Here is a 19,062-nt window from a genome sequence, read left to right on the forward strand (position 1 = left end):
ATCTGAGATGGAAAGAGTTGACAAGATGAACCAATGAAGTGTGTACTTCATGAAACAAGGTTAAGTTTAAGAAACTTTAACTCAGATGTAAGATAACCATAACCATCTAGCATTTTCCCAACTACTTGAGGTCAGCTTTATGGAACACCATTCTCCAAGTATTCCGATCTAAAGCCACCTTAGATGTTATTCCAAGATTTTTCATATCCTTTCTCACAACCTCCACCAATGTTAACTTAGATCTTCCCTTCCTAAGAAACCTTCTACATGAACTAAAGCATCTTACATCCATATCGGAACCTTCTCGAGTTTTCGTTGTAATGTCCAAACCATCTTAATCGATTTTCCATCACTTTATCCCTAATTACTTTGAGTAACTCCTAAGTTCGATCACTCCTCCAATATATTCATTTCTCAATCTATCCTTTCTAGTTTTACCACATATCCATCTTGGCATTCTCATTTTACCATAACTTGTTTTTGTGAACCCTCTTCATCGCCAAGCACTCTAAGCCATATAATATTGTAGGCCTTATTTCAGACTTTATTGTTGCTTATACAACAATGCCCACCACTCCCCACCTGACATGATATACTAACTGAATGCAATTGAAAATATAGAAAATGAAGCTGCAGAAGAGCAAGATGTATGTTCCATCAAAACAAGAAGAAAGGTAACAATTTAGTCATAAAATAATTAATGATCTTACATAATCATGTCTATAGTTGCGGTTCTTGTTGGATAAACTAAGTGACAGGATTCACCATAATCACTTCCAGAGCTTATCTGCATTAGATTTTAGAGTTATTTTGTGGAGGGAGAAACAAAATCATACCAACAAAATAACATATTAAAAACATAATAACATACCTCAAGTGGTCCAGACCAGTGATTCCACAAGGAAGAATGATATTTGAACCACATTTCAAGAAGAAAATTGGCAAATTTTGTTTTCACTGCCAAAACATAAATCAGTGCAAATGAGCTGTTAACAAACAGTGATACTTATATATTAAGAAATCAAGGACAGACAAACTCGCCATAAATGTACTGACCTGAATCCACTGAATCCCAAGCATCTAGAATCCACAAAATCATTTGGTGCGGTGTGAAATCCATAGGTGACCTTGATGTGAAATCCAATGAGTATTCCAGTGCATGTTGCAGTAGATTGGATGTTTTGGACAAAACCTAGTACTCAGAGAGTGAAAGGAGGGTGATGGATAGATAGAGAGAGAGGTAAAGAGAATCAGAGATCAAACATGTTGGAAAACCAAGTCCTAGAAACCGATGGAGAGAGGCAGAGACATAAAGAGATCCACACAAACCCATATTAATACTTATGCCATCCATTCTTTTCAAAAACAGGAGAAATATTTATCAACATTTAAGAGCTATGTACCAGGGGAAAAGAAACAACTGGAAGAGTAGAGATGGCAATGGGTAGGGTTTGGGTCGGATATTGTACTACCCATCCCCAAACCTGAACTTAATACCCTATACCCAAATGCTACCCGATCGAATAAAAAAAAAATACCCATCCCCATACCCAATGGGTTCGGGATACCCATGGGTAACCCATTTCTCCATACCCAATCCATACCCGCCCCATACCCAAAACAATAAATAGCCAAAATAATTTTATGCATATTATCAATCAAAACAAAATTACCAATTCAATATAGGACATAATTTATAAGTCCAGATTTATAGAAATCAAACATAGAAATAGAATTACAATTCAACATAAAACATATAAACAACCAAAATAATTTTATGTATATTATCAACCAAAACAAAATTATAAACATATATATTCGGATATGGGTTCAGATATAGGTTCGAGTATTACCCATACCTGTAGGTTCGGATTTGAGTTTGGGTAGAAAACAGCACTACCATACCCTACTCATGCCCGTGCTACAGTTTTCGGTTTTACCCCAACTCAATCAAACCCTATTTTTCGGGTTTGACCGGATTTGGGTAGGGTGCATACCCATCGGGTCGGATCGATTTTGCCATCCTTATGGAGGAGAGCAAATCAGAGAATTTCACAAGAAAAATTATACGTCATAATGTAGTTTCCAATACTATAGCACCCAAAAGACCTATTCTGACCATATATAGGTTTCAAACTCTCTATGACATCAAAAAGAGAGATTCACAAACTGTATAGTCTATTCCCTATCAAACAGGAGAAATATTTATTAACATCTAAGAAGTCTATGAGCAATGTACTGAGAGAAAAGAAATAAATGAACAAAAGCAAATGTTAATAAATTTCACAAGAAAAATTATAGATCAATGAACTTGTAGCATGCAGTTTCCAGTACTATAACACCTAAAAGACCTTATATTGACCACATATCAGTTTTATACTCTCTATGACAACAAAAAGAGATTCACAAAGTCTACTCCCTAACTCCACTAGTCCAACCAAATTTTATGATAAAGAAGAGAATAACCTCTGCTTCAATAAGAGTCCAGTTCCAGCAAGAAAATTGTAAGGACTCCTCTACAATGGTTTACGAGGGAGATCTTGCAGAGCTCAAGCATGCATATCATCAACAATATGTTCCAGTTTGTCTATAGATGGATGTTGCAGGTTTCAGATGGATAACTGAGTGTGTGAAACTTTTATAGGATACTGAAGCCCTTCTAGGGTATATCAGGTTGCAATATCTCTGCACGACATATGAGTAAAAGGAACAAGGCTGCTGATTTTATTGCAAAAGACTATTTTCTTGATTCATCTAAGATTACTGACCCTTATTCCCATGTATCCACAATGTTCCTAAGATTTGAGAAATACTTTACATTATGATATGATAGAAGAAGTTATAATAGCAGCATTATATGGTAACACTTCTTAATATTCTTTTACCTTTCAAAGAAAAGAAACTTGACCGAGTATTCATGCAAGTATTACTAAGACAGGTGGAGAGTAATTTACAGACCATAAAAACTCTGGGCCTTGGCTACATGGGCTGCTCATTTGGCAGGAAACATATCCATGGGTGGTACTTGCAAGTAGCAACAAATGTGCACAGGCTTCTGCAACAAACATGTCTTACTAGCTGGATATAAGTCAGGAAGATACACCAATGGTCTTTTGGCAGAATTCATAATGGAAGAGTATGGCAAGAAAACCATGACCAACTGAATTTTACAGAAGTTAAATTTCGTGCTCTATGTGAGTAACTATGTAATGACATAAAAGGATTGGTCTGGTGTAAGCATATCTTTAATAGGCAAGAGGATGTTGACATCTAAGGTGGCCATAAAATCAATAATTTTCTATAAAGACTTGCCAGTTGATCAAAGTTGGATAGGATAGTTCCTGAGCTATTTACCTGGTAGGGAATATCAATAGAAATTATAGGTTGTTTTGTTGTTTATTAGCATAGAGAGAATTTGGTTGCATGCAATTCTATTTGATAAAAATTGAAGTTTCAATACAACTTGAAAAGCAGCATTCCAACTTGCAATTCTTTGGTTTTGTCTGCTTGCAGCTGCAGTTGCAGACTGAGACATGAAGACAAAGAGATCACATAAAGCTTTAAAGAGGTGGAGTTGACAGGACCAATTGGGTGGCACGTGTGATCCAAGCAAGTTCCCAAATGGCCTGCAAGAAATGGCCTGAAAGATGATGAGTCTAATTGCAATAGATGGGATCACATTCCAACTATATATGCTGCATGTTGGGGGACTTGCAGGTCAAGGAACAAATTAAGCACATGACTCACCCCAAGTCACCTTGAGGTTCATGACTCATAGGGCTGTCTTTTGCAGGTACCAAAACAGTCCTTAGAAAATTTACCCATCACTACAAGCATAAATCATTTTGTTGGTCAGCTGTCTTTGAAGGATGAGTAGTATTGAACTTCCCATTTGTTTCAATAAGGACCCTCCAAAAATATCTAACAGATTAAGACAATGACCTTAAGTTGTGGTCTTGGAAATTCCATCCAGAAGGCTAACTTTTTTAATGTAGTTATTGGACAACTTGGATGCATTAGAGGATCCTATTCACTATGGATGCTGAATACCTACTCTTTAAATCCTCAGATATGTATATTGTTTATCAAGCATACACTCAGCACAAAAAGGTGATCACTTAAATTTGTTTACCACCGAAGTTATTTGTAATCTACCTCCTAAAATAAAGCCACTGCCCATCGTTCCCAAAGAAGTCTAAGGCACTACTGAACATTCCCTCAGCACTTGATGGACACACTACAATAAGCTCATTGGGCACTTCATATTCTTTGCCATATTTCCTTCCTCTCATTTCTTTTTTCTATTTTTATTTCTTTTCTTTCCCAGGAGGGGCAGGCTGTGAAAACAAAAGGACATTTGGCAGTTCCATCAATGAAAACATGCAATATCCTATGCATGCCTCTATGTAAGACTTCCCATGCAAGAGCCATCTGCATAATCTAGCAGGTTTAGTTGATGATGAGAAACAAAGGTTTGCCTCTCAGGTGAATGCCATATTTTCGTGAAGACCAGTGTTATAGCTCTTTCACTTGAATATTATACTCTATTACAATTATTCATCATGTGCTACAGGATAGAAAATGAATCTAGCAAAAAGGAATATCGTTAGTGAATGCAATTTCAAAAAAAAAAAAATTTAATGCCTAGGCCTGATAAACTATCTTCTGTACATCACAATACATAATTATGTAACATCTCAATGTTTGTCTAGTGGTGTAAAACAATAAGGTTGTTCATGATCATGCACTATCAATTGTCCAAATATGTGCTTGACTAATTACCATCCTTGAAAGGATATCATACCACACAAAGATTCTTGAATGTTAACATTAAGCTACAATACAAAATGATTCTGCAACAGAAACAACATATGTAATGACAGAAAGCATCAAGATTCAATTAAGAGCCTTACCTGATGAACTTCGCAAGCATTTGCTGAGATGCACTTCGAAAATTCTTTGAGTAACTTGATATCCAGTGAAAAGCTCTTTATGTCAAATAAAGGAACAATCACCAACCAACTACTGAAACCAGATTGTCTGCATAAAATATCAGAAGAAAAAGAACAGCAAGTAGTAGTCGAACCCCCCATTGTGGAAGTTTTTGTTCTATCTGTAGACCCAAAAACCAATTCGATATTTTTCCTTTCATATTCAAACCTATTTAAAAGCCTCTGCACAAATAAAAAACAATAATAGCAACAATAATAAATCTTGTATAAAAATATAATCAGAACCACATGACTCCAGCAACAGCAAACCTGATGCAACTCCTCCAATTGAGCCACAGCGTTGGCAGTTTCTTGATCTCCCTTGGTTGTAATATATGATGACATACAAACACCTGTAACATAAACACAAAGAAAACCACATAAAAACAAAGAGTGTAAGTTAAAAAATAAAATTAAAACCCATAAAAAATTCAACAATTAACATGCTGAAGTTGAACCAGAAGCAGTGCAATTTAATAGGACACACAAAAAAAAAAACTCTTGGCCATTGGTAAAAAAATGTCATAACTAAATAATCAAAATGGACAAGCATGTTCTGTTAAGTGATCAAAATGGACAAGCATGTTCTGTTAAGTGCCTTTACAAACAACAGGTAAAACCAGAAACGAGAGAGAGAGAGAGAGATTGAAAAACATCATGAAATGTTCTAAATTAGAGATCTGGTTCTGGGATGTGTTTCAGAATAACATATGGTATAACTGTGGAAAAGCAAGAATGCAAGGGTTCAGTCTCATGGACCCCATGCTAACTCCGTTACACACAGAATCCAGCCTTCTTGTAAAGATAATACAAAAAAACACCTACCTACCAACATGTGCCGGTCTTTCAAAATTCAGGGATCTCTAAATTGGAGGATTTAATTCAATATGCAGATGTGTGGATTAATATTCTTTTTTTTAAAAAAAAAAGATTACTAAATTTCTTCGGTTAAAATTAGCCATTCATAGCTGGATAGATGGTTAAACTTATTAAAAGATTTCTAAGACTTCCTTCTCAACTACTAATAATGTTTGCCGAACCGCATCATACTGGGTCAAAACTATCACGAAAAGTCGAAAACAATATTTGGATTAGTGCAGGCCCTATACCCACCAGTGCTGACCCATACCAAGGTGAACCGGGTTGCGTACCATATTGTTCAGACCCATAACAACCCTTATTGCCTGTTTCAAGTGAGCAATATTGTGATGAAAGTGAGAAAAAGGACTGAGGATCTTAGTACAAGGTGCGTACCATACCGTACCCAACCAGTAATGTACCAACACAAAACCCAGTACCGAGATTGTAGAATCCATGAGGTCCTAAAGAAACACAAGGCTCGAAAAAAATTCTCTCAAAGAATGAAATCCTCATCTTAACAATATCAACGAACAATATGGAAAAGGAATATGACATCAAGGTCATCTTTCATTTTCATTTTTTTAGCTTTTACTTTTTTATTTCCTTTTGATCTCATTATGTTTATTATTGTTATCATATACAAATGCTCTTCCCTAGTCTTCTCTTCTTTCATCCCAGTTCCAAATTTCTTCTTTTTTTCAAAAAAAAAAAAACTTGGTTCCAGAATTCATTTTTGGGGGTTTTTTTATTTCAATGGTCGCCGAATCGATACCGAGACCCCAGACTACTCAACAATCGACACAGTACAAATGGGTCCATAATGTACCAACCATACGCTGCAAACTTTTTTTTTTTTTGAATTTTTTGAACTGAATTCAATAAATGATTTGTCAACTCCATTGACCCCTGCTTCAAAACAAATTACGGAAATAGGAGATCCCTATTTCAAAATGTAATAAGGAGGTGGTCGAACAAGGTTTGTCGTCTTGGTAATGGACCCTATACTGGGGTACCATCCTTTTATGGTGTTGGTACGTGGTACGAACCGGTACAAGGTGTCGGTATGGAACGGCATGCCGGTATGGGGCAATACAACAAATATTGAGCTTAGAAGCCCTCTCTCCCTCTTTCCGAGCCCTCTCTCCCTCTTGCTCGGATTCACCAATACCAACAAGCATCAACGGAACTGGACAGCCTTCGACGGCTTCATGACAAGGGAGAGAGGCTAAATTCGAAGGATGAGGAAGAGAGAGAAGCTGGAGCCGATTCCAGGCCAATCCACCATCATTTTCGGCTGGAGCAATGATATCAGAGCCGATTGCAAGCCCTAGTCTTTTGATTTCTCCTTCAAGGGCCGAAGAGAAGCTATTGAAGCTGTCATCTTCCAATTCCGAGCCCCCATCCTCCTCTCTCACATCAAATTGGGGGATATATGGATGTCTCGAATCAAGCATTTGAATCATGCCGTAACCATTGGGTATGCCTCAACATGGTTCTACCAACCTTGGCTTATTTAATTTCTTGCTATCTATTTCAAATTTCAATCTATTAAAGAAGTAGTTAATTGGACTGTTGAAGTATTGATTATGCCATTATGGTTTTCTGAACTTTGTTTTTAGGGAGCATTTCTTGCCCTCTTAGTAAAATTCTAATTCAACCTTAGTTGCAAATGTTTGAAACTTTGAATCCTTGAAAAACTTTTAAGTAATAGAGGACCTTGTTCACTAATGCATGAAGCGCATCTCATATTCCTTAAAGAGTGAATGCTATTATTTCCCAAGTTTCTGTGTATTATTTCCATAACTTCCATTTGACCATCCAAATCCACCTTTCTAACCTCCCATCTTGTGAAGTCAACCTTCAAAATAACTCTAGCAAGGTAACAATAGAAATGAAAAAAAGAATCAATATATATATATATGGAGGGAACTGAGTACTACTAAGAGAATGGGAAAGAGATCAAATTTCTACCATAGCACTATGAAACGGTTGAAGCTGGAATCAAAACTGCAGCATATCCTGCCTTTTGTTGTTGGATATCTAGATGTCTTAATTCTTAAAATTGTATTTAAGAGGTATATTACATGTTTCATAAAATTATGACTAAATACATAATCATTGGGTTAGAATTGTTATATTTAGTTTCATAAAAAGCAATTTTTCCATAATTTTTACAACTAATAAGCTATTAAAGAATGATTTTCTAATTAGTTGTTATTATTAATCCATATAAGGTGTGTTAACATCAACTGTACAAGTTAGCTGGTAAAACAAATAGGAGAATGAAAACAGTGATGTATTAGGAATAATTATGGTAGTAGTGGTGGTGGTAATAAAAGGTTAGATAAGAAAATTAACAATCTAATTATGTGATGTATGACGTTATCATACCTTTTGCATTTTAATTAACAGATTAGCAATTGACTTCATGAATATATTGCTGGACCAGTGATTCAGAGGTCCAGCTGATCAAACAGCTGCTTAAATGCCTGAGCTGACTTTTAAATGGCAAAGAGGGCTAGCAAGTCCTCTCAATCCTTGGTGACTGTCTTTCATTATCCTGATGGGACATCATGCATACTATAGCAGAAGAGAAATGTGTTAAATCAAAAACAAAGTTGTGAGTTATGACCCTTCTGTTTTGTATGCCAAAACAGAACTTGGATGAGTGACCATAGTTTCATAATCCATGCCTACTCATATTAGCGGTCTTGTAAGTTAGACAATCATCTTCAAAAGAATAGTTTATCTGGCATATATGAGAAAGAAAATTTTCCAAATACACTCATAAGAAACTGATGACAGATCCTAAAGATAGGCCAAACGAAATTGAGTACAAAAAGCATTCAATTGAAAAAAAAGTATAACTGGCATTGTAAATACCTTGCATTGCGAGGTGTCGAAGGTCAATATTAGTTGATAGAACAGCCTCCATTACTAAATGACTATCTGTAAAAGTATCCATGTATTACTAACAATTACTTGGCAAGCTAAATAATAGAAAATATAAATTTCACAAACTCATACCACTAAAATTTTGCTTTAATAACTTTTTCCTTGGCCAAACTGCATTACAAAAGCTCAATAGGTGCTGCAGTTTGTAAAAAACATCAGCAGAGGATGGTAAAATGGGATGACCCCCATAAATCCATAAGGTGGGCTCTTCTGTGTGCAGACTCCAAGTTGAGATATGGTTAAGGTTCAAACTCACCGACTGCAACAAAAATTTTTGTTAACAATAAAAGCCTTAACATGAAAAAGTGTGTAAGAACTTCACAACTGGTCAAATCCATCCTTTAAAAAAAATAATAATAATAAGAACAAACATACCAATAAAGCACCCACTGCTTCTGGGAATCTGCGCTGCAATTTCATTGCTTCCTTTCTTAGACAGCTCCAAATCACCACCAAGTATTCAAAATGAGATGAGGTAATGCTCTTCCAAAACGACAAATGATACTCAAGAATATTAGAGTATATTTGCAAAAGTTTCTTGGACTCTGCTACTATTTTAAGCACCTCACTTTCCAAGCATCTCAAAGAATTTAATACTGGTGATAATAAATAACACAAAGACTTTTCGCCATAAGAATAATCTGTTTCAGAATTCCATTGTTTATATGTAAGCCGCAACAAGTTCACACACTGGATTGCATTATCAAGATGTTTCTGGACATTCTTAATGTTTCCGTCTGAAGCTCCCAACTCCACCAATTTCTTAGAAAGCAATGGAAGAGGTCGCTCATCAATATTTATTTTATGATAAGAAACGACCTCCCTCCTGCCATCTAAAATGCAATTCCAAATGGGGTGGTCCCTTTCTTGTTCGAGTATAGTCGAAAAGGATTTAAAAAAATGACAATACGGTTCTAACATGGAACTGTACCACTTGAACCATAAAATATACAATACAAGATCATTTTCTGTTGCTTGTTCAATAGTCCAGTTTGCAGCAATGAAAAGCATCTGATTGACCAGTGCCAAATCAAATTCCACAGGCATGATGTTAGACTTAACATTCTGCTTGCCAAGAGCATTTGGAAATAAAAGAACTTGCAGCATATTTGCTGGTATTACAGATGGCTGATCTTTGCTGATCTTGTCAAATGGAAAAGTTGCATCACTGCTAAAATTGAATTTGTATGAAGCACATTTTGCACCCAAGAACTCCAAATACATGCATTTTGCTTTACACAAGCTTCTTTTGAATACCACAAAAAATTTCTCAATGTATGGGGCACTGGCCATCCTCCTGGCAATGATAAGGAACAACCTGACAGTGGATCCAATTTATACCATTCAGTATTTGATAAGTAGGAAACTTTTGCTTGCATGATTGTGTCTGTTCCCTCAGCTTCACCCAATGCTGACAGGTAAGTATGCTCCCAACTTAGTTGGAGACTCCATGTGAGCTGGTTGCCATTCATGAGAAGCTGCTGGAATAGCTGAATCCAACGCATAAGCTCAAGAAGAGTAATACGTACACCAAGACGTAATCCTGCTGCTTTGGCATACATATGTGCGTTGCTCATTGCCAAAATCAACTTGCTACTAGGTATACCAGAGAAAGTTAAGAGACTCTTTACATCGATTATCTCACTACCCATGCAGTCATCACTTCCTTCTCCATCAAGCAGCCAATTTGGTTGCATCAAGAAAATTTCTAATCCTCTGTTACGCATGGCTCTAGAAACTTCACCATGCTTTGGGTCTACAGTAAGGAACATTCGAAATTTGGGATGGGCATGAAGTACCACAGGCCTTCCATCAACAAGACCACATTCGTTTATAATGATGGACCCATCTGGCTCCACCAAAGAATTGATCCTATCAAGAACCTGAATTCAAAGACAAAAGGGATAGGCATCATAGAAAGTAGTAGTATATATGCACAGGAAAAAAAAGTAAGTTCGGAAAAAAATAAAAGAAAGCGTGGATTGTCAACAAACCGTCGGATTGCAAAGATTTGCATTGTCTAGAACAATCCATTCACCGCAATCAATGGCCCTGATCAAGTCACCTGCAACCCATTCAAAATTTGCTGATGGCTGCATCATCTTTTTCCTTTGCAATTCAAGGACAGTCTTTAGGGATTTTTCCAGGTCTTTGCATGACCATGACACAGGCAAGTGAAACATTTCCAAATCATGCTTCAGTTCCTCAATAATCTCAATTAATGGACTAAGCAAACTGTGAGATTGGGTTTTCAATGTTTCTGCAGATGCAGAGGCAGACATACAAGAATAGTTTTTCTTACTGCCAAAAATGAAAACCACTTTGCAAATAGATCTTTTCTACTATTTATTAAATCCATCCAGTTGACCTCCAACCGTAGACTGAAGTACTCATCAACATAGTGCTCAACCTGGGATATGACTGCCTTACAACTGCGATAGGAATTATACTGCTCAAACGATCCAAGTAACTCAGAAACATCAGTTCCAGAAGAAAGGCTTAGTTCAGTCAATTCATTTCCTGTGAGCTGAGCAAGCAACCGAACAAGTGAAGTTTTCCCAGATGAACTTGGACCGACGAAAATGCATAGCCATCGCTGCTGTATACAGTGAAGAGCAGCTTCCAGACTCTGACAAATCCCTGGCAGCATATTGATTTGGCTTTTTAATATTTTTGCAGGTTGAAAATGATTTCTTTCAACACATGCATTCCCCATGATCAGATACTTTGGATTGACTCGGAGTCTTGGTGTTGGAGTTATAGATGGTTTCAACCCAAATACAGCTTCGTAAAGCTTCAGAACTTCTTTTCTGTCAGTTGCAGTACGCATTCTTTGAAGGTATACTATATTCAAAAAGCTGTCAACTTTGGCATTCGCAGGTGCACCTTCAAATCAGAACTCACAGTATCATAAGGTTATTTTTAAATTTTAACCAACAAAAAAACGGATACAGCCAAACATTGGTTAAACTCAGTTATTAATACAAAGAATTCTAAGACTTTGTTTCTAGCTTGTACCTTCTATAATTTGGCATGATCTAATGACATCACGTAGATTGAACTCCCAGGGAGAGCCTTCTTGACCATATTTTCGATAAACCATCGTATCCTCATAAAGACAGTTGTTAAAGGAAATGAGCTTTGAAAGTACTGTTTGTGGGATTGATGGAAAGCGTGATTGGCAGATGAAAAGATAATCATCAGCGGCTAATTCATCCACATAAACCTGAAAATAATTGCAAAAAATAAAGCTACTGAAATCAAAATTCATTACTTAAAAAGAAAGCATAAGTGCAAGTAAAAATTGGCATTAGCATCATCAGTCTAACTAATTTTCTACATTAGCTCTACTGTAATTTACTTGACCAACCTTAGTAAAGCGATTGAGAAATGACTTTGGGAGACCTTTCCTGCCACCACCCTGACAAGAAGGATTCTGACATGCAAAAATTCGGAATGAAGGAGGGCATTTAAATGTTAAACCCAGCTCTGGTATGAAGACCTCAGCACGGTGGTCTAAAATAGCATTCAAACCCTGAAATTTGAAATCTTTTGTTTACTATAACATAGAAAGAAAATTAACATGACTGGATTGAAAAAACAATTCAACTTAGTGCAGTGTCAATGCCTCCAGGACAGATTGAGGAGCAAGATTAAGTTCATCTAACAAAACCCAGCTGCCATTCTTTAGAGCCTGCAGAAATTAATGGATCCAGAATAAATCACTAGTAATAATGCAGAAAAATTGGGATGTAAAATTGTGGAAAGAGATTATGCACTCAACCTGGAGAAGGATGCCATCAGACCAAGAAAATTCCATTCCAGTCTCTCCCTGAACAGGCAAGTCTGATCCCAAAAGATCCATCATGTCGGTCTGGTGAATGAGCAATAGGAGGTTAAAACATTTATCCAAGGTCAACTACAAGAAAAATAGTATTAAAGATCTTGAACCTGCTCAGAGAGGTTGATCCGCACAACAGTATGACCAGAGTACTCTGCCAATGCAACAATTAAACTTGTTTTTCCAACACCTGGACTACCTTCCAACAGAACTGTAGCAACTTGTGATGTGAGCAATTGACCAGTGATAAAGAGGAAAGGTATCATAAATGTCCATTGCTAACTAAAAATTACAGAAGCTATCCTTACAGACCAGGTTTGGAAAGCTGCATTGCACGCAGTACCCGCAAAACGTTCCGGCTAGTAGTAGGTGCCAGAAATTCGAATCCCTCATGCTTACACTCATTGCTACCTAAATAAAGGAGTGTAGCATTATGAATACAAAAAGTTCACAGCTACAACTATATCCAAGAAGAGTGAAATTTCTCGATAATATTGCCAACATATGTTATAGCTCATCATTTTGAAATGCAAAAATCAAGTTGTACAATAAGGCAGTGCACTAAAAACCAAGGCAGCATTTGGCTTAGTGATGAGGCGGGCATAAATCTTCCAATAAACCTCATGCTCAAATAGGAATAAAGAAAATAGTTATCCAGTTAAAACTGCTTATGCGAGGAATAATTATCATGAGGGAAGGCTAGGGTACATCATTCTGGGCATAAATGCCACATATATCCGCTTTTCCTTTTCCCATGGACAAAAATACCTGCACCTAGAGATATTCCAAAAATTTAGCCCAATTAAAAGAAATATGAATAACTTGCAGGTAACTAGCTCAAAAGGGATAATACGATTTTATCCCATTTTATCGTATTACCGATTGAAACACAGCCCAAAGGTCTCAACTTCCCACATCAACAGTATAATGCCAAGGCAGTTGGTGAGCGCATAGACAGTTTGAGGAAATAAATAGAGCAACTAAAAAACAATGAAGTAATGAGATCATGTAAACAAAGAACCGTTAAATTACTGGAGGCAGGCTTTACTGATGATACACAAGATATGGTTCAAAGCAAAAAAATTTGTACTAGAAGGTATCAAGACATTATTGGCATGATTTGTAAATATACATTATGTATTGCTCAATATCCACACCAGTGCATTATATTCACATGCCATTAAGTATCCTCTCAGTATGCAAAACCTACATATGGATATTACTGGCTTCAATCACTTACCATAGAATTCATTATGGACTAATAAGACTTATTAACCAAAAAGTGTTTAAATACAGACAACATAAATTTGATAAGATTTTCATCCAATTTCAACATCATATAGTGTGCTTATAAATAATCTACTAAAAATGCTAGACTTCATATTATAAAAATTTCAATAATTATGTTTTACAAAAAATGTAGGAAAGGAAATAGAAAATTAAATAATTACCCAAAAAAGGCCTTTGGTACACACATTCCATGCAAACACATATGAAGTATGTCGTAATATGATCACAGTAGAGGTTAGCACATATCATTTTAAACACTTAAATACTCTTCCTATATTTCCATGTATATCAAGATATCTGCGTGGATTAATCAAGCTTTAGAAGAGCCACCATCAGCCAATGCAATTGACCTTTTCTGACATAATGATGCCCTCATGGATGCAAATCCCAATAGGACATATCACAGGATGTTGAGTTGGGTACCATCACTACTCCTAAGTGTCGAGACAAGACCGTCATAAGTGTTGAGATGGGATCATCACATCATTATTTTACGTATTGATTGGTGCGTCCTAGGATATTCCCCAGCTTAACCCTCTATTTGGTACAAAGAATGGATTGAAGGAAGAATGGGTGGAGAAAGGATAGATGAGGGATAAGATGGATGGATCTTCCATCCATCTATATGTGGTGAAACATAAAAGGATGGATGGAAATGATTCCCTTCTCTGATTGGTATAAGAGGAATGAAAGGATGGATGATATTTACATAACATTTTTACTAGACTATCCTATGATAAAAAACTTACTATTATCAATTTATAACACTTATTTATACTAAAGAAGTAAACAATATATAAACTTATAATCTTTATAATCTATAATTATATAAAAAATTATATAAATATTTTAATTTATTTTAATTTAATACATGATTTTATAAATTAATTATTAGTGAATTGATTATATATATTAATTTTATAAATAACTAATTAATTTATAATTGAATCTAAATAGTTAATTAATATTATACAAATAGTTAATTAAAAATAGTAAAGAAAAAATAGAGAAATAGAGATAATTCTAATTATTTAATTATAATTATCGAAATTATGTACTAAAATTAAAATAATTAGTAATAAAATTCAATAATATATGTTTAATAGTATGTATAAAAACAAATATAAATAATATGAATGAAAAAGTGAAGAAATATTATAGTTATGTCAAAAAAATTAATGAGGGGTAATTTTGTCAATGCAAAAATCCAATCATCAATGCTTCATCCTTCCTTGGGAAGATGCAAATTAGTGGGCCAAAATGGATGGACACTCCTTTTTCATTCATCCTCCCAGCAACTTTTTGAACCAAACGGTGGATGGAGGCCATCCATTCTTCCAATTCATACATCCACCCTCTCATGACCCCAACCAAACATAGGGTAAGTGTTGAGATAAGGAGCAATGACAACTTATCCCATTCCACAAAGAAACTAGGTCAGCCCTATTCCACAAGATTCAAAACCTTTTAAAGCAATACCTCTACTCTTATATCTGAGGGGAAAAATGCAGAAGTCCTTTGATAAATGGGCGGTATCGAAATACCTCTTCCATCAACTGTGTTTCCTGGTACGTAATATAATTATATATGTTGTGATAATATAGATGGGTTGTGAAGGGAAGAGATGATGTTACATTCACTAGAAAATAAATAACTTGTCGCAAAATGAAGATATAAACTATGAAGTGATGTAAAGAAAATCTCAAAGGCTCAAACACCTATGTATTAAAAATTGTATGATTTGGAAAGCCCAGGCCCATAACTAATGCAATGTCTCGTCATTGTAAATCAAATATTGGGAAGATTAGATGCATAGGCAAGAGGTTTCCAATACATATAATATTTTGTACATGGTCATTATAAATTTTGTACATCATGTCCAACATTTATATTTTCATTTTGCAAATCAAATCATTGAAGTTTGTAGTAGGTGTGAGATCCTCTCTTTACACAATGTGCATATATTCGTCCATATATGCTAAAACTAGGGAACTTTTTAGCTCATAAATTACAAGAATTCATGGAGATTTGAAGAAAAAGCATACACGAAACCATGCCAGATTTTAGTTTTGACCACCTATGAATGCAAAGTTAAGCTTATTTGCGATTCCCACTAATAGGATGCTAATCAGTACCATAGATCCAACCCTAGGTCCAAGATGTTTCACCAACAGAAGAATTCTTTCCCAAGAACCAGATGTTTTGATACTAAAGCTTTTGTAAGCCCCACAAATTACCTCCACTTGGTTTTGGTTTAGAGATGCTGTCATTTAAGATTTTCATGGGTCCCAAAATTCCAATTATGTCAACTCCATCCAAAACCCATACTTAGCACAAGTCCTCTAAAGACAATAGTCATCTCAAATCCCTAGCAGGCTTGAAGGCTATACTCTAATCACAAGCATATAATATGTATCCCATTTTCGTAACACATTAGATTTGATAACTCCACCCAAGATATGCCTGAGTCTACATCACTCTCACCAGTCCCTCTTGATACATCTTTCTCCAATCTTGATCTCTCCCTTGTGAATCTCCATCTCATATTGCCCTTCCAAGACAAGGTTACCTCTATTTTTTGGCAGGGAAAAGATACTGCCAGTGGATGGTCAAAGAGGAAAGCTATGAAGGTCTGACTAGCAATAATATTTAGTATTTTCTATTATATTTGTTTTCGTGTGGGCATTGGTTCGATATAGAAGCTGATTATGATTTATGAATAATGCCTTCAAAGCATATGATTTCAGTTTTCAAACGTGTTAGATTTGTAGATATACACCGCACTATTTTTACAGCTATATATTAGATTTATTATATCCATGTTCTTTCCCATATTTGAACAGCAAATACCTTTCTATTATGCTTTCTATAGAATATAACATGATAGTATCTTCTCTATTATTTTTGGCCCTTCATGATGGAGTATGACCACTTTCGTTATTATGTATCATTTGTACTTTAATACAAGATAGCCAAAATATGTTTCCATATGAAATTTTCTAACATGGCACGATCTTGATAATACTCAATAACAGCAAATCAGTAATGTATTAGACATTTTTTAGAATCATTTGACTCAAATCAATCTTTTATTTCCTTCTCTATATCATACGTCACTTTGATTTTATACTAATAACTTGGAGGTATGATTCATTCAGAAATTTGTTAATCTAAATTCACCAATCCAGAACAACTATATCTTTTTGGGTTTGTTATTATTAAATTATTGGGCTCTTCAGTTGGAGAACATTCTTATCTGCAAATGTTTATTCGCCCTGACTTGAGATCTAAATAAGCAACTCAGCCATTTCAAATTAATCAACACAATTCATCAACAATATTTTCTTAATCTATTTTATTTTTAACATGCATTACATGGGTTTTTGGCTACTATATTGCACATGCATGCAAACATGATGCATACACATACATATAATTATGTTTCCTATAGCAACCTTTTGCAAAGAAAAATGTAACGGATAGGCACCAATAATCGGTTAAACTCCAAATGAAGGTATTCCGTCTTGGTACTCAGCTCTATACTGGTGCCACCCTGTTACTGTGTCAATATGCCTGGTCCAGGGGCCAATTCGGTGTACTAAATGTCGATACACCTCCCATATCATGTACCGGTACCAAACCAGTATGGTACAGCACACCGCATCCTGCCCAATTCGGTATGTTATCGCATCCCTTGATCCAAATGCAAGCCAATAACCAGTAGCAATTGTTTTTATCATCTATGGCATTTATATTGTATAGCATGTCCAGACCTCCCTACATGAATCTGGAACTACTACGTTAGTTTCTTCTCTATGCTTTGATTATGAGTGTTCTGGTTTTGATTAATCAACTTGATGTATCTTAAGTATCACTGTTGGTATGCAAATTGCCAAAAGATTTCCTTCTAAGAATGCATCATAAATATTTAAATCAATATATTCTAAAACATTTGACATCAAGATGTCCTTAATGTTAGATAATGCACCAGTTTGACAATTTCAGTTCAAGTTATAACCATCAATAAAATAAATTTGCAACCTCTCTCTATAGCAAGCTTTACACTCATTTCAAATTGCACAGATAGTTCTGAAAGCAAAAGTTATAGCCACACTAAATGGAGAACAGAAATTCACACGAACCAAGCTGCAAGTAATTGCACACATTATTGATGAGGAAGTTTTCACTGATATCCAAATTAATATATCAAATCAGCCAAAAAAAAAAAAAGACTGAATCAAGCTGGCCACCACACCATGAAAGCATTGTTATTCCACAAAATAATAAATCTACTTCCACATATAAACCAATTACCTTTAGCAATGTAGAATGGCTCGATACCAAAGAGATCTTCTGAATGCAAGTCATTGCTGAATAAGTTATCTGCGAGCTTTAGATCATCCCCCCATCCATAATTTTCCATTTTAAACAACCGTGAGTCAACCAAACTACCATCAGACACCTCCTGTATCAAAAAAAAATGATTTTCATATGATGTATTTAAACTGTGTAAACTATAAAACAATGGAGGGTAGACCAAATCCATTATTTATTTCAGATAAACAAACTAAACAATAAAATATAATTAAGGATTAGCACAGAAGGAAATGCCTCTAAACATATGCATTTTAGAAATTTGGCTTCTTAGCAATTGAAACTCCAAAAAAGAATATACCAGTGCAGAAATTCTGGGGAGATTCAGGAGCTATTGGTCATGATGGGCCCATATACAAATAATCTGATGCTTGCAGCGATCCATGACCCAAGGCTCCAAGCTACCTTCAGGATATGTTATGGATGACTAGGCAAGAACAGGGGAGTGGATCGAAATAAAATCAGTTGGTCATGTACGATAAAGACAACGGACAGTTTACCGGGATACAGCGGAATTAGGGGCTTCAATTACTTTGACTAAGTTGGATGATATAAAAGAAAACACATCGTGATGAAAGCCAAAGTCAAATTTGAATCGGATGGATATAAGGCATATGCATGCAAAAAAGGTGATAACTATGAGTTAGTAAAGTTATATTAAAGAAAGCAATAGTGTTGCCAACCTTATCAATGAGAAACAAAATGAGCAAAAGCAAAATAGTATAAATAAACAAAGAAAAGAATGTGGTA

The 19,062-nt window shown here is 35.5% G+C and overlaps 1 protein-coding gene across 1 annotated transcript in view; it reads right to left on the reverse strand.

The window, feature by feature from the left end:
- LOC105053627 (midasin) overlaps window positions 1–19,062 on the reverse strand; it is an 84,445-nt gene that overhangs the window by 20,117 nt on the left and 45,266 nt on the right. Inside the window, 18 exon segments of the mRNA XM_029267180.2 lie at window positions 711–787; window positions 872–957; window positions 1,057–1,192; window positions 4,914–5,174; window positions 5,262–5,344; window positions 8,736–8,801; window positions 8,880–9,066; window positions 9,183–10,036; window positions 10,039–10,690; window positions 10,802–11,098; window positions 11,101–11,693; window positions 11,826–12,033; window positions 12,178–12,342; window positions 12,436–12,501; window positions 12,592–12,681; window positions 12,759–12,859; window positions 12,961–13,059; window positions 18,253–18,403. Of these exon segments, the coding sequence (XP_029123013.2) occupies window positions 711–787; window positions 872–957; window positions 1,057–1,192; window positions 4,914–5,174; window positions 5,262–5,344; window positions 8,736–8,801; window positions 8,880–9,066; window positions 9,183–10,036; window positions 10,039–10,690; window positions 10,802–11,098; window positions 11,101–11,693; window positions 11,826–12,033; window positions 12,178–12,342; window positions 12,436–12,501; window positions 12,592–12,681; window positions 12,759–12,859; window positions 12,961–13,059; window positions 18,253–18,403 (4,172 nt within the window).

This window comes from Elaeis guineensis, chromosome 11 (assembly GCF_000442705.2).
Source record: "Elaeis guineensis isolate ETL-2024a chromosome 11, EG11, whole genome shotgun sequence".
Classification (NCBI taxonomy): domain Eukaryota; kingdom Viridiplantae; phylum Streptophyta; class Magnoliopsida; order Arecales; family Arecaceae; genus Elaeis; species Elaeis guineensis.